Source organism: Canis lupus, chromosome 4 (genome assembly GCF_011100685.1).
Source record: "Canis lupus familiaris isolate Mischka breed German Shepherd chromosome 4, alternate assembly UU_Cfam_GSD_1.0, whole genome shotgun sequence".
NCBI classification, from domain to species: domain Eukaryota; kingdom Metazoa; phylum Chordata; class Mammalia; order Carnivora; family Canidae; genus Canis; species Canis lupus.
Window position 1 is genome coordinate 49,792,501 of NC_049225.1, and position 15,720 is coordinate 49,808,220.

General features: G+C 34.6%; 1 protein-coding gene across 3 annotated transcripts in view; it reads right to left on the reverse strand.

Annotated features, from left to right (window-relative positions):
- GABRG2 (gamma-aminobutyric acid type A receptor subunit gamma2) overlaps positions 1-5,098 on the reverse strand; it is a 108,322-nt gene extending 103,224 nt beyond the window's left edge. Inside the window, exon 1 of one of the 3 annotated variants that reach the window (XM_038534837.1) lies at positions 4,625-5,098. In XM_038534837.1, the coding sequence (XP_038390765.1) occupies positions 4,625-4,731 (107 nt within the window). In that variant the 5' untranslated portion in view covers positions 4,732-5,098. The remainder of the gene's footprint in view (positions 1-4,624) is intronic. The other 2 variants (XM_038534836.1, XM_038534835.1) reach the window with 2 other exon arrangements.
- Between the last annotated feature and the right edge of the window lie 10,622 nt (positions 5,099-15,720).

Below are 15,720 nucleotides of genomic sequence, written 5' to 3' on the forward strand. Positions count from 1 at the left end.
TTACTGGGAGGGTTATTTGCTATTCATTTCTCCCATATTCTAGAGAATAAATATCCTTTAAAAGAAAATAAAAAGCCTTAAGTTATACATTAGTAGCTTAGAGTAAAAATAAAATTTAACTCCCAACCATATTAATCCTTATAGTATTATGATAAGAGTGCAAAAAATATGGTAATAATTCTATATCATTATAAAAATCATTGTATAACTCTATAGATAAAGTGCCATGTAAACGCTAAATATGTAGTGCTGATATTACACTCTCCACCCATTAATAAGGAAAACCATATGAATACCAAATAACATAATAGTGGGGAAAACAAGAATGCTTTTTAAGCAAAGATCCTTTATAATAATTGAAATCCTGCCATGAACTCAAGTTTGGTTGTAGAACCAGTCTATGTAGTGAGACAAAAATATATATCTGTTACCCGTTTAGCCACAAGTATGTGTATTTAAACTGTGAAAATTCTGTCTTGGAATGGCTAGGAAATTGTGACAATGACAAGAAGCCATAGCCCCTACTATTATATTTACAACAAAGATAAAGTCTTCAAAGTTAGACTTAATTTCAATTCGAAAAATTCTTGACATAGAAAATTTTCAAGTGTGTAGAACGGAGACGTCTATGACTAAATATTCTGTAATTCAATTATTTTGAGATTATTCTAAATGAAGTCTAAGATATCCAAAGAGACATTTATATAACTTTTTAATTAAAAGCCAATTCTTAAATTCCTGCCTATAATCTAAATGTTTTATCTAGAGGATGGTGGGCAGCTGGAGTCTGAGAAATACTGGGTGACAATATTTCTTTTCTTCTTTTTTTTTTCCAGGTAGATGTTTGTCTCAGGCTAGATTATTTGAAATGCTGTATCTACAACTAAACAATTAAGTATGCTGAGGAAATAATTTAGAGTAAAGTTGTATGTAGAGATTAATTCTGTTAATTATTGTGATATTGAATCACAATATCCCCTCTACATGTGGGATCATAGCCTGTTAAAGTTAAAACTATGAAAAAAATTGGTTATGGGATAAAAAAAAACTTTAGCAGCTCACAAGAAAAGTCTCCTGAAGCATTTCTGTTGAGGCAACAGATAAGAAAATATTTAGAAATCTTTAACTCAAATTTCTTTTTTTTTAAAATTCAGTGCTAGCACTTCAAAGTAAGGGTTAGACTGAGTATCAAAAAGTCAAATAAATCTCCAATCTGTCCTTGAAAAAAAATTCTTATGTTATAAAAATCTTATTCTAATAGAAATAAAAGTATATTTACTTTTAACACTTAATTCCTGTTTATTCTAAAATTTTTCTGTTTTATCTCTAATTCTTCTTGTTAAGGTATTTTTACTCTGAGATGGGATGTAGTTACATTGAAAGAGTTTATAAAATTGTGAAATTTGTTTTAAAACCTATATGTAGGGATCCCTGGGTGGCGCAGCGGTTTGGCGCCTGCCTTTGGCCCAGGGCGCAATCCTGGAGACCCGGGATCGAATCCCACATCGGGTTCCTGGTGCGTGGAGCCTGCTTCTCCCTCTGCCTATGTCTCTGCCTTTCTCTCTCTCTCTGTGACTATCATAAATAAATAAAAATTAAAAAATAAAAATAAAAAATAAAACCTATATGTAGGACAGTTGTGCATGGGGTGTATGTAGTTATGAATATAATTACACACGTTCATACATCTATGCATATTTATTTTTCAGCCAATATTTCCTTATACCTGAGTTGGGTTTATTAAAATTCTTTATAAGTATTCCTTATTCTTTGTGGTTTGTATAATATACCCAATGATTTAAAAAAAATTCTGTATGTGAAATCGACTCATGCTCAGTTGAATAATGAATTAGCAATAATCAATGCACTTGTAAATATTAAATATGGTGATAAATAAACTTTTGGAAATCAGCAAAGTAAGTAACACTTTTCTTCAATGTGTAGTCTAGAGTATGTTCCTGAATTCCAACTCAGACATAATGATGTCAGAATCTTTCAGTGTATGGTTCAGTAATCTCCATTTTAGCAAGTTTTCTATGTGACTCTTTTGATAGTACTATATACAAGATACAGGACAGTTTATATAACTTTGAGGTTCAGAAATTAATATTTCACATATAAGAAGAGGTATTAGCTAGTAACATCCTCATCTCAATGCTTTATATCCTTCCTCATTTTATTCTTGTATAAAAACAATAAATTTAATCAATTTAATAAAGGAAAGAAACTTACTCTGCAGTTATGTAAATGAAAAAGTCAATGAAATCTGTTTCTTTAGTTCCTCTTCAACTTTCCACTATTTACCCAAAATGCCTCCTTTAAATTGATTCCTAGGATCCCACATATTCCCAGATGTCCTTCTTTAGAATCAGCTTTAGACCTCAAAGCTTCTATTTCCATTCAGCCCTATTCAGCCACTCTAATGGCTTTTTTTTTTTTTATGGGATTGCAGCAAACTGAAACTCTGATCACATTCTCTGCACTAAATTGCAATGACTCCATTCTGTCTCATTTCTGAGAAAATGTGAAAATCCTACTGGAGAGTCTACATGACACATAGTTCCCATTATTCAGAGCTATTTACAAAGCTCATCTAGGCTATTATGCAAAGAATTGAAACATAAAATGTATCACTAAGCTTTACTTTTTATATAATATTGGGAAAAAAAGTTCAAGCTGTGGGAACAGAAAGACATCTTAAACATGATACTATTATGAATAATAATAAAACTACATATCTTTCCATTAAAATAAGGCCATTAGAAATAAATAATAATGTATTCATCCATTTAGTTCAAAAATTGTTTACTAAGATAGGTCTTTCCTTTCTACTCATGTCTATTTCCCTATGTCCTGTCTAGATTTCAATCCACAGGTTTCATAAATGCTAAGAATATGAGAATTATGTTCTACCCATAAGCAACTGTCAACTAACTTCTGAAACAAATTAAGTGCTACACATGTTAAACAGAAAAATATGTGTGAATTTTAAATTAAAAAAATGTTTTTCCAAGATCCCACTCAAATGTATTGCACATGAAACATTTCCAGTAAAAGCCTGTCTCCACTTCTAAGAAACCTACTTAATTTCATACTCTTAATGAAAATACATTCTATCTTAAAGTAAAGGAGAAAGATATAAAAAGTGCTGAAATAATTAAGCAGACCCTATCTCTGCTTAGAAACTTCAAAAAAAAAAGCTTTCACACTTGTTTTCCTGGGTCTCTTCTTAATCAAAAATCTGCATCTCCCATTACCAACCCTAGGGAATGGAGGACCAGAGAAGTTAACTAGAATTTTTAAAATAAAATAATAGTTAAACCCCTAATCCTTTTTATTTCCTTTTGTTACAATACTACATAAGAGTGTCAACTCCCATGAAAACCTTAGGGCAATGGTTTGATTTCATCTATAGCTATTTTTTTTCTCTTCTTTTTTTTTTTTCTTTTGAGGAGTGGGGGTTATGAGACTAATTCTTATAGAGCTTTATTTCAAAATGACAGTATAGAAGAAAGCAAGAAATGTAGTCAACCACTAACTTGCCTTTGGTCTTGGCTGGATATCCTGAGGGAATGTATGTGCGTGGTACCATTGGCTGTTTAGGTGTGTAGATAATAAACTGTAAGTGGGGAGGAATATTCCCCTGATACTTTTGGTGCAATGAAGTTCAAGAAAATTTAGGTGCAAAACACTTCAGAGCACACACTAGCTCAGGGTTTTGGGGAATTCATTCCCCCCATGTTTTCCATTTAGTGCAGCAAGGCTTTGAGACATCGATGCATAACTTCACAATTTTGCTTAACATTCACCTGGTTCAGCTTATTTTTCAATATTGCAGTAAGACCAACTCTTTTCTAGTCATATATCCTCTATGCATCATCAGCTACATTCTCTACCCCAAGCCCCCTCCCATCTTCAAGGAGGGGGTAGGAAAATCGTAATAGGGCTCCCAGAGGTCATTAGTGCTCCTTGACTCCGTTGGCCTTTGGTCTGTACTATAAGGATGTCCTGTGTAGAATTAGATATCCTATGGGGCTAGATAAGCTTTCCTTTCGGCCCTAACCAGGACTGCTGTCCCTGGTGCTGAACCATGTTTGCCCATCAGGGAATCTGCTGCCGGGTCAATGGGGCTCAATAGAGAATGCCCAGGTGCAGAAACAAGCAATACTTTGCTGTACAGAAACAGAACCCCTCCTCCACATACACACACATATGCACACAAATCTCCTATGTGTTTGCCAGGATCCCATTTGCAGTTTTCTCCTCCAGACCCCCACCCAAACGCCTCCAACATGGCCTCAAATCCCAGCAAGTACCAGCACAGCCCACCTCGACATCAAATTGCAGTATTATCAAAATGCTAATCCCCAAACACAAAGTCTTTATGACGTTAGCTTTTCAACTCTAAAACAAAACAAATAAAATCCAATAAATTAATAAATAAACGAAAGTGACCTTCCTCTTTCCTCCCTCTCTTTTCTGCCCTATATTTTCACAGTCCCCTAAATTATATCCCCATATCCTAGAATAGTGTTTAAAATCTGGGTGGTCTCCCTAGTTCCACATCCTTACCCCCTCCCCCACCTCTCCGGAACAAAACAACGCTGAAAACAGCACATCTTACCCGGGATAGAGCGATAGCAGGAGCAGAATCCACACCGTCATTTTCTGTGAAAATACAGGAGTCGAGTATTCTGAGCTTCCTGTGCTCCATATATTTGTCGAACTCATCTTTTTTTTTTTCCTCCTCTGCCTCTAGTCTCTCGGTTGCAGAAGAATCCCTCCCCTTTGTATTATTATTATGCTTATGATCTGATGGTGGCTCCCCCCACCTGCCTCTAGTAGGTCCGGTCACTGGAGAGCTGTGTTGCCACCAGCTCTGGAATTAATATTCAGGGGGCAGAAATAAGATCAGCACAAACGCTTGCAGATACCATCAAAGCGTCAGCTCTGGGAGCGGCTTCCAAGTCTGGGGGAATAATGTATTTGAGGCAGGGGGAGGGTACAGGGAGAGACGCACACCAAGACAAATAAGGGAAAGAGATGCGCGCACACTCTACACATACTCATGTCCCTCACACTCACACATACTCCTACTGGTCCTTCATTTTAGGTCTGTTTATTTGTTTGTTCTGTTTTGATTTTTTTTCTTCTAGAAGAGGAAGGCAGGACTAGGGCTGTGTGTGTGTGTGTGTGTGTGTTTAAAAGAAATTTTAAAAATCAAAGTGTCTCTGCACGATTAACTATCACGCAGATTAACTATGAGGTCAAAGTGGAAGTGATGCTTGCTGCTGCAGCACAAATTAACACATGCGTGGTGTCTTCCCAGTGCTTTTAAACTCCTTACTGCACACACAAGCATGGAAGGACTGACTTTCATGGGGGACAAGAGATGCCCTAACAAGCTGGTAAACTATATCACCATTGACAGAAGGCTTGTATCATTAGATCTGCCAAGAATCCTTATTAAAATCATGCAGTCTTACAAATCATGATTACACTGTAGGGGGAGGAGGGGCAGACAGTGTGGGGCGGGGGGTGGGGGGAACGGCTGTTTCTCTGTAAAGCATCCTGTAGGGAAACAGATTTGGTGAATTTTCAATTTGAATGAAGAGAGAAAACATTGATAGAATTAAAAGACGTGAAAAAATCCCATACTCCCCAGGATTTACTCCCTTTTCTGTTCCCATCCCCAGTGAAAATATAAAGACACAAACTACTTGAAGGTTGAAGAATATAACTGCATCAAGATAGCTGCTTGAGTAGAGAATATAAACCACAAAATAGTGGCTGCTTTTTTAAGACAGTTGGACAAAGAGAGGAGGTCAAGAGGACATTTAACAATATAAAAGATTGCTATATGGGGATTGACTTTTTTCACTCTGCTTGGTGACAATCTTGAAAATTTGTGGGGTAGATGAGTCGTGTTAGCATGCTTCCTTCTTGCTTAGAATGTTACCATGGATACTGATACATGGGAGATATCCTTCTGTACCATCCTAGTTCATCTGCCACAGAGGAAACCCCATTACTCATCATAAAAAGGAAAGTGAAAGACTGTTTCAAGTTTTCTGTAGGGTCTAGACCACAGCAAAGATGTTCATGGAGAGATGGTGAAGAGGACAAATCAAACCCCTTGCCGGTATAAAGCAGGGAGTCATTTCAAAACCTGTGTGTTTTCTCCAAAAAGAAAGTCTTCCAGGTAGTAACTTGAGTATGGAGTCAATGAAACATAGGAATAGAACATAAAATGAGTAGGTCCACACTCCATCTGCAACCCTAAAAACTGCCCAAGGAAAGCAGAATTACTAACAGCTCCTGCTAATGACAGAAATTGAGGACACTCTTTCCGACAATGAAGCAAAACAAGCCTAACAGACACACCTGGAATCCTGCATGCCTTTAGAAATCAGCCTTGTTTTATGGCGTTTGAATAAAATCCAATCAAAACAACAATATTCACAGGCAGTAATTGACTTCTTTCTATTGTGATTAAAATAGAGGGAGAACAAATGTAAATCCCTATCTTTGTAATTCTCTTGTTCCTTGCTGTGCTGTGAGGAACTTTGGTCCCCCCTTATATTTACATTTATTTACAAAAAGATGCTGGGTTGTTAATAGTGTATCTTTGTTTTTGGTGAAGATAATTCTATTGCATTGTTTTAGGCCAAGGCCAGATGCCTAACCAAACCAAACCAGTGAGATAAATGAAAGAAAAGGACTGTTTCTGAATTAGTAAAGTGGTGGAAAACTTACACACTGGAGTGGCTATAACCCATTGGAATGGAGATTCCACTGCTCTGTTCCAGTTAGAGTTGCCAAGGAAATGGGAATAAAATTATGAGAAATGTCCTAATTTTTAAAACACAAAGAAGGACACACCAAATACATGCAGAACATTAGGTTACAAATATTGTTTCATACCATATAAAAAATTGATGTGAAATTCTGCCTTCTACTATATAGGATATGTTCAATTTTGCAATGTAAGTTTTTGCCCCCAGGTTTAGTGATAAGCATATTAATCTGGGAGAATGAATGTTAACACTTTCCAAAGCAGTAATTCATATACTGACCCCTTATCAGTATTTTCATGATCTCTAGAGATTCTAATCTATTTTAATAATGGAATATCTCTCAGCAAATTAAGAAAATTAAGAGGAGATTTTACTTTTTTTATACTTTTTATAGTATTTGGGCACAATTTTACCTGCACTATTCTTGGTTAGACTTCAGTTTGCCTCTGCAGGTCTACTAACTGGTGGGTGCTCTGAAGAAGATTATTTTAATGTATTGTCTAAGATACATTTTGCAATACACATTAATGTCATTGGTAATTGTAAGACACCCATTAATTTTTTAAATTACCATTCAGTTACACTTATTCCTGCCCATTTTTAAGAAAATATGCTTATAATACCATAATAATACCATATTTAAATAACCATTATGTGGTAAGCATGCCTATCCTTTCATTGTAAATAATATATGTATTCATGTGCATACATTTATACAAAAATTTAAAAATTATTGTAAAATAGGAAAAAACTACTACCTACATCCTGTCATCCAAGCAAACCATTGTCAATATGCTGCAGATTCATTTTGTAGTTTATTTTTTTTCTGAATAAAATTTCATTTTCACTTTTAATTTGACATATTTTATTGTTATTATTATGCTCAAAAGTCAATTATGCGGTCAAAAGTTGGACCACTTTGGTTGTTGATAGCCAATCTCTTATCACTTGGGGAATTCAGACATATACTTAGGTTCTAGTTCTGGTAATGATGAAATTGGCTAGCCATCTTACAGATAATAATTATAAGTGGTGAACAAAACATGAAATAAATAATTGTGCAAAATCCTAGAAAGCTACAAAAAGCAAGTAGAAAGTGTTGAACATTTGACCACAGAAAGATGAAACCAAATTGGAGGAGATCTAAGATTATGTGGTTTTTCCACTGAAGGCAGTTTAAGGATAACCAAAGTTTCCTTATTTGCCATCAATTTGCATGGTGTTAGCACAGGAAGTCCCACATCCCAGGAAAACCCTCAATCCCAAAGGGACAGGATGGCTAAAAGTCAGAAGGCAGCAATCTTACTGTTTTGAGTTTTAAAAGGAGGGGTGTGGGGCTGCCAGAACCACTCAAATTGAAGGAAGGAATCACAGAAAAAAAGTTACAACCAAGAGAGGTAGGATTCCAAATATATATGCAAAATATATATACAAACTTACCTTAGATGTTTGTTTTTGGGTAAAAGGGGGAAAAGATGCCAAGAAGCGTGAAAAAGCAAAAATTGCAAGACTGAAAAAGCTGAGCCAGTATTTCAGCTGCCACTCACTGCAGAAGACACGGAGTTTGGAGTTTGAATCCACCAAGTTTAAGGATCATAATAAATACTTCATACTTACCCTAAAAACCCTGGAAGGACCACAACTCTTCTCTATTCTAGGACTAAGGACTTGCTCTAAACCTAAGGACAAAACTGAAACTAGCCTGAAAACAGCATAAACTAATTCTGTGCCAGATGAAAGTCATTTGCTAGTAACTTAATTCCTAATAAAACAAAAACAACATTCTCTAGAAGACAATTAAAAATCAGAATGCCAATAATATATAAATTGTATTGATACATGTTTAAATTATTTGATAAATGGCAAAAAAAAAGACACACAAAGTACAAGTAATAGAACACATTTTAAAGAAAATAGCATTCAGTGTAAACCAACAAAACCTGAGATGCAATTAACAAATAAGGGATATTCGGTCCACTATTTTAAGTAGTTCAGTCACTTAAAAGGAAGAACATGGTTATGACGTTTATGTGGTCAATACAGTAGGGACTCTCAGCAAAGAAATAGAAACTATTTTTAAAAATAGAAAATTCTAGAACTTTACAAACACTGCAAGGAGAAGTTTATGCATGAGTTTTAATAACAGATTGGCAATTTCAGGATAGTAGAAGAAATAAATAATCAGTAGACCTGAAGATAAATCAATAAAAATTATCTACCATAAAAATCACAGGAAAATGTTCAAAGAAAGTTAAAGGGTGATTAAAAACCTGTGTAACAATATCAAGCCTCCTTACAAAGTAGTGTGGAAGGAGAAGAAAGACAGAATAAAGCAGAAGCATATTTAAAGTAATAATGGCCAAAGAATTTCCCAAAATTGATAAAAAAAAATATTACATTGGCTCCAATAAGTTCAGTGGACTCCAAGCAGGGTAAACATGAAAACTCATGGAAACTTTATAGTCACACATCTAAAAACTAAAGATTAAATGAAAACTTTAAAAATATCCAGAAACAATGAAACACATTCATTGCTAGTGGCTAACAATGCAATGATGGTTGACTGATCAAAACAATTAGGGCCTGGAAACAGTGGGTGACATCTTTGAAGTTTTGAAAGAAAACGTACACATAGAATTCTAGATCTAGTAAATGGATCCTTCAAAATGGAAAAAAAAAAAAAGGTGTTCTATATGTTTACAAATTGAATTAAAATAAAATTTTAAAAATCTCTATAAAAATAAAATTAAATTTTAAAAACTTGAAAAATTTTTTTCAAATAAACAAAGGCTGAGAGAATTTGTCACCAGCAGAGCTGAGATAGAAATAAAGGAAATTCTTTAGGCTGAGGGAAAGTGATACCCTATGGAAACCTAGATATACACAAATGAAGAGCATGGAAAATCGTTAATATTTGGGGTAAAAAAGTTTTTATTGTGTTCGCTTTAAAGGAGACCTGACTTTTAAATGCATGTTATAGTAATTCATATTAGAGTTTATAGCCCATATATGTATAGTAGCATAAAGTATCCCAGAGTTGGGGTTAAGTTATACTGTTACAAATTCTTCTATTTCATCAAGTGACCTGTTAGCAACTGTAAATAGACTTTGATAAAGATGAATATGGCAATCCTTAAAGCATCACTGGAAATAATATAAGAGTATAGATAAAAATCATTAGAGAAATTAAAACCAAATACTAAAAAATAATTAATAAGGCAAAGGCAGCAGAAAATAACAGAATGGGGAGAAAATAATGAGACAAGGAGAATAAACATAGCAAAATAATGGCTGAAAATAGTTATGAATAAAAGAATTATTAGAAGAGATAAATAGCTATTTTTTTAAGATTTTTTATTTATTAGAGAGAAAAATGAGCTGAGGGGGAGGGGTTTGGGAAGGGGAACAAGCAGGCCCTGCTGAGCAGGGAGCCTGATATAGGGCTCCATCCCAGGACCCTGAGATCATGATCTGAGCTGATAGGCAGACAGTTAACTGGGCCACTCAGGATCCCCAAAGTGCTATTTATTATAATGACAAAAGGATTAATTCATCAAGAAGACAAAAAAAATTATAAAATTTTACACACCTGATAATAGAACTTAAAATAAAATGAAGCAAAAAAACTGACAGGAAAAGTCAGTACTTGACAGGAAAAATAGATATATCCCACAATCAGAGCTGGCAATATTAAAAAAGTCTTCTGACTTCTCATTTATAGAACACTATACTCAATAATTGCAGAGTAAATTAACAAATGTACATACTTTTCAACTGTTCAAAAATAACCCTCAATAAATTTTAAAATTTTGAAAGCTTAGAGTCTATATTCTCTTACTACAACAGAATTCAGTTGGAAATCAATAATAGGTAGAAAAGTTCCCAAAATTTTGAAAATTGAACAGTATCCTTCTAAATAATTCATAGATCAAAGTGGAAACACAATTGCCTCAAAACAAATGAAAATGCAACATCTTAAATTTGTTTTGTGGAGCTCAAGCAAAACCTGGAGGAAATTCATAACTGTCAGTATATAAAAGAGGAGAAAACTTAAAATCAATTATCTAAGCTTCTGGCTTTAGAAGCTAGAAAAAGAATAAATGAGTTCTACATATACAGACTCATTTGACTTTCAATAAAGATGAGGCATTTCAAAGGGGACAGCCTAATATTTTAAAACAATAATGTTGGAATATTATTGCTCCTAATAATGGTAAATTTTATTTTATTATTATTTTTTAAGCAGGCTCCATGCTCAACATAGGGCTTGAACTCATAACCTTGAAATTGAGTCATATGTTCTACTAACTGAGCCTGCCAGGTGGTCTCAAAATGGGTAATTTTTTTTTTTTAATTACCTTTGTCTTTTACTCCATCATACATGAAAAAGCTAAAACTTGGGGCACCTGGGTGGCTCAGTGGTTGAGGATCTGCTTTCCACTCAGGGCATGATCCTGAAGTCCCAGGATTGAGTTTCATATCAGGCTCCCTGCATGGAGCCTGCTTCTCCCTCTGCCTATGTCTCTGCCTCTCTGCCTCTCTCTCTTTCATGAATAAATAAATATTAAAAAAAAAAAAAAAAGCTAAAACTTATGGTTTTTAAAAAGAAAAACTATCTTCAGGACTTTGAGGTAGGCAAAAATTTCTTAGAGAATGTATAAAAATCATAAAGCATAAAATATGACATTGATAAGCTGGGACTTCAGAAAAATTAAAATTTCTATTCATCAAAAGATTGTACTAAAAATATTGAAAAGGCAAGTCACATACAGGAAAAAAGTATAACAATGAAAATATCCAACAAAGAACTTGTATCCAGCATACATAAAGATATTTTATATCTTATTAATAAAATGCAAATGACCTAATAAAACTGGTCAAAATACTTGAATAGGGGATCCCTGGGTGGCTCAGCGGTTTAGCGCCTGCCTTTGGCCCAGGGTGTGCATGATCCTGGGGTCCCGGGATCAAGGCCCTCATGAGGCTCCCTGTATTGAGCCTTGCTTCTCCCTCTGCTTGTGTCTCTGCCCACCCCCACCCCATGTCTCTCATGAATAAATAAATAAAATCATTAAAAAAATACTTGAATATATATCTAATGAAAAAATTGTATGTGTATCTAATAAGCATATGAAAAAGTTCTCTTTGTCAGAATGCATCAACAAAATATGAACTGAAACCACAATGATATCTTTTCTTATTAACAAAGCTGGAAATACCAAATTTTTTGAGGGTAGAGTGTAACTAAAATTCATACATTTTCTGATGAGAATGTAAAATGGTATAACCATTTGCAAAAGATTTTGGCAGTTTCTTACAACATTAAACATTCACTTACCATATGACCAAGTGATTCTATATCAAGGTATTTATCAAAGAAAAAAAAAATATGTGCCCCTACCAAAAGTTTGGTACAAAAATTCTGTAGAAGATTTATTACATTTGGAACACTTCAAATATCAGTAGGAGAATGGATAATCAGATTCCATGCCATATTTATAAAATGGAAAAATACATTATTTAGCAATAATCTTAAGAGTAATTTATACATGCACACATAGACACATACAAATATATATACACACAAATATATATATATACACATGCACACACATATATATATATACATTCAAGAGCATAATTTCAAAAATATTATGTTAACCAGAAGAAGCCAAGCCAAAATAAATAAATAAATAAAAGATTCAAGTTATATGATTTTCAGGGGCAGCAAAAGAAGTCTATGTGACTAAAATCAGAACATAGTTGGGGTGCCTGAGTGGCTCAGTCAGTTAAGCATCTACCTTTGGCTCAGGTCATGATGCCAGGGTCCTGAGATCAAGCCCCTGTGGGGCTCCCTACTGAGTGCTTCTCTCTCCCACTCTGCCTCTACCTCCCCCTCTGCTTTCCCCACCCCCATCTCCCTAATCCTTAACTCATGTGCACTCTCTCTCTCAAATAAATAAAATCTTAAAAAAAAAAAATCCAAATGGAGCTTACCTATAATAGGTTCTCACTGAGGTACAGGAGAGATTTCTGAGATGAATGAAATATTCTGTATCTAGATTAGGAAGGTTAATATACAGGCTTATCTACTGATAAAACTTACCAAATTTACACTTAAGACCTAATGATTACACTGTGTGTTAATTTTACTATAATTTTAAAACTTTTACTGATAAAATAAATAGTATGCTTATCAATAAGCATAATTGGATCAGGCACAGTGCTGTGTGACAAGCATTATTTGACCCTCCTTCAAAAACTACAAGGCAGGTACAATTACCATTGCAATTTTCCACATGGGAAGATTAAAGTTTAGGGAGGTTAAATTATTTGCCCAAGGTAACCCACAGAGTTATTATATAGTCCTCAGCAGAGGAGATTTTATTATTTTATTTATTTATTTTTTATTTTTTTAATAGATTTTTATTTATTTATTCATAAGAGACCAAGAGAGAAAGGGAGGGGGGTGGCAGAGACACTGGCAGAGGGAGAAGGAGTTTCCCTCCATGCAGGGAGCAAGATATGTACTCAATCCCGTGACTCCAGGATCATGCCCTGAGCTGAAGGCAGATGCTCAACCACTGAGTCACCCAGCTGTCCCATCAGAAAAGATTTTGATTTTGAATGCAGCAATCTGATTTAAGAAACCCCTTGAGCATGATTGTATGCAGTTTCTGAGTAACATGGTGGTAGTTAAAAAAAAAAAAGTTATTAACCATTTTCTCTAATCATGAGTTATAATTTGAAATTTTAGAGGCAACTTGATGTAATACAAAGAACATAGAGTCTAGAGTCAGGAATCTTGGGTCTGTAATGAACTCTGTGACTTTAGGAAAATTATATATCATTTCCCTAGGACTCATTTTTCCATCAATAACATGAGGGATGATACAGGTGATATAGATGGATCTTTTCAGTTCTAACATTCAGTAACCTGTAATTCCAACAGCATTTTAGGGGTACTGGCATGGAAAGAGTGTCTATAGTTCCTCCAAATAGGTTAACTCTTTTCATTACAGCTTGACATTAACAGGGGCAATGTCTATGTGACTGAACCACTGGCTTGGTTATCTCAATCTCAGCCTCCCTTCGGTCTCATGTGAAACCTCATTGCTCAGCATACTGGATGAGGCAGATTGGCAGGTGGACTCTACTTCCCCATAGTTGAATCTGGGCTGACCTTGAATTTGCTTTGTCTAGTAGGATGTACAGATATGTGAGTTCTGACGTCTGGCGTAAAAGGGTATCTCCACTTGTATCTTCATCTCTTAGGAATGCTCCTGCCATCATGTAAAACATCAGTTCTCCATGACAACAGGGCATTTACTTGCTTTAATTTCAGTGCCTTACCTCAGCACCTAAGAAGAGGGCTTGCTCTACAGTACATGTCCATTGAATATTTGCTAAAATCTAAAGAATTGAATCTTACAAAGTATCCTCCAGAAACAACTCAGTTTAGATTTGCAATAACATTGTATGAATGCCACATTGGCCATTCTTTTGAAATCACTGGGTATAATTTTTTTTAAATATCAAAACCATCATCTGAAAATTGCAGGCATCTCAACATTTACTTAGCATGGCACACAATGTAAGAACTTGATCAATGCTGTGAATTACCTTTTAATGATTCTCAGATGTTCCAGGCAATCATGACACAAGTAAAGCAGACTTTTCCCAGGCTAATGTCTCTCATTGCTAATGATGTGCCTCCCAGGGATTTTCTTTTAGATTCTGGAGTCACTGGAGTGTCATTTAGTATGACAATGTTAGTGGATGGGACTGGTGCTGTGGCATGAACTCCCCCCTACTGGCTCCAGAATCAAGTACCTCATACAAGACAATTTTAAACCATAGGGGAAAATAAGGATAAATGAAAATGACAGCAAATGATTATAATGATAATTTATGGCATTCTTTTTTTTTTAAAGATTTTATTTATTTATTCATGAGAGACATAGAGACAGAGAGAGAGGCAGAGACATAGGCAGAGGGAGAAGCAGGCTCCTCACAGGGAGCCTTATGTAAGACTCCAGACTGATCCCCAGACCCAGGATCATGTCCTGAGCCAAAGGCACACACTCAACTGCTGAGCCACCGACGCGTCCCTTTGGCAGTCTTTAAATGCTTTTAATTTCCTCTTTTTTTGTGTGTGTTCAATTGAAAGGTCAATCAACTTTTAAATGCTTGATTTCATTTTTAAAAATTTTAATTGTGATGGAAAACACAAATATGAATATAATTATTGAAACATCAGTTTATTTAACAGAGTTACCCCAGCAAAAATAAATGTGAAAACTTTGAAAAAATACCATATGGCTCTACCAAACAGTAAAAATTTCAGTTTAAAATCACTAGATTGCTTTATTGAGGAAATTAATTTCAGCACCTCAAATTAATACTCAAAGGAAAATATGGCTTCTTTAAAGTTACAGAATATATGTGAAAATTTCTACTGTCTTTGTCAAAGAGTGAGAGGTTCCAGCAAGAAAAATTAATCCATGTTTTAAGTCTATTAGAAATTTTACTAACATGCCTAGGGCACAACTGATAAAGTTGATTTTTTTTATATTTGTCTCAATCTGCAAATGAGCTAATAATAATACTGTTGTGTGGATTACATAAATTAATATATGTAATTATTTTACACAATCTATGGCTTATTTTGTAAACTCAATAATTCTTTTGTTATCATTATGCATTTTCCTATTATTTAACAACATTCATCAAAATTTATTATTATCTAATAATTACCAGGCCTCAGTCTAAGTATCATTCAAACAAAGTTACTATGTGCCCTTGTAAAGATTATAGTTTATTTTTTATTTATTTATTTATTTATTTATTTATTTTTTAAAAAATTTATTTATTTATTCATGAGACACACACAGAAAGAGAGAGAGAGAAAGAGAGGCAGAGA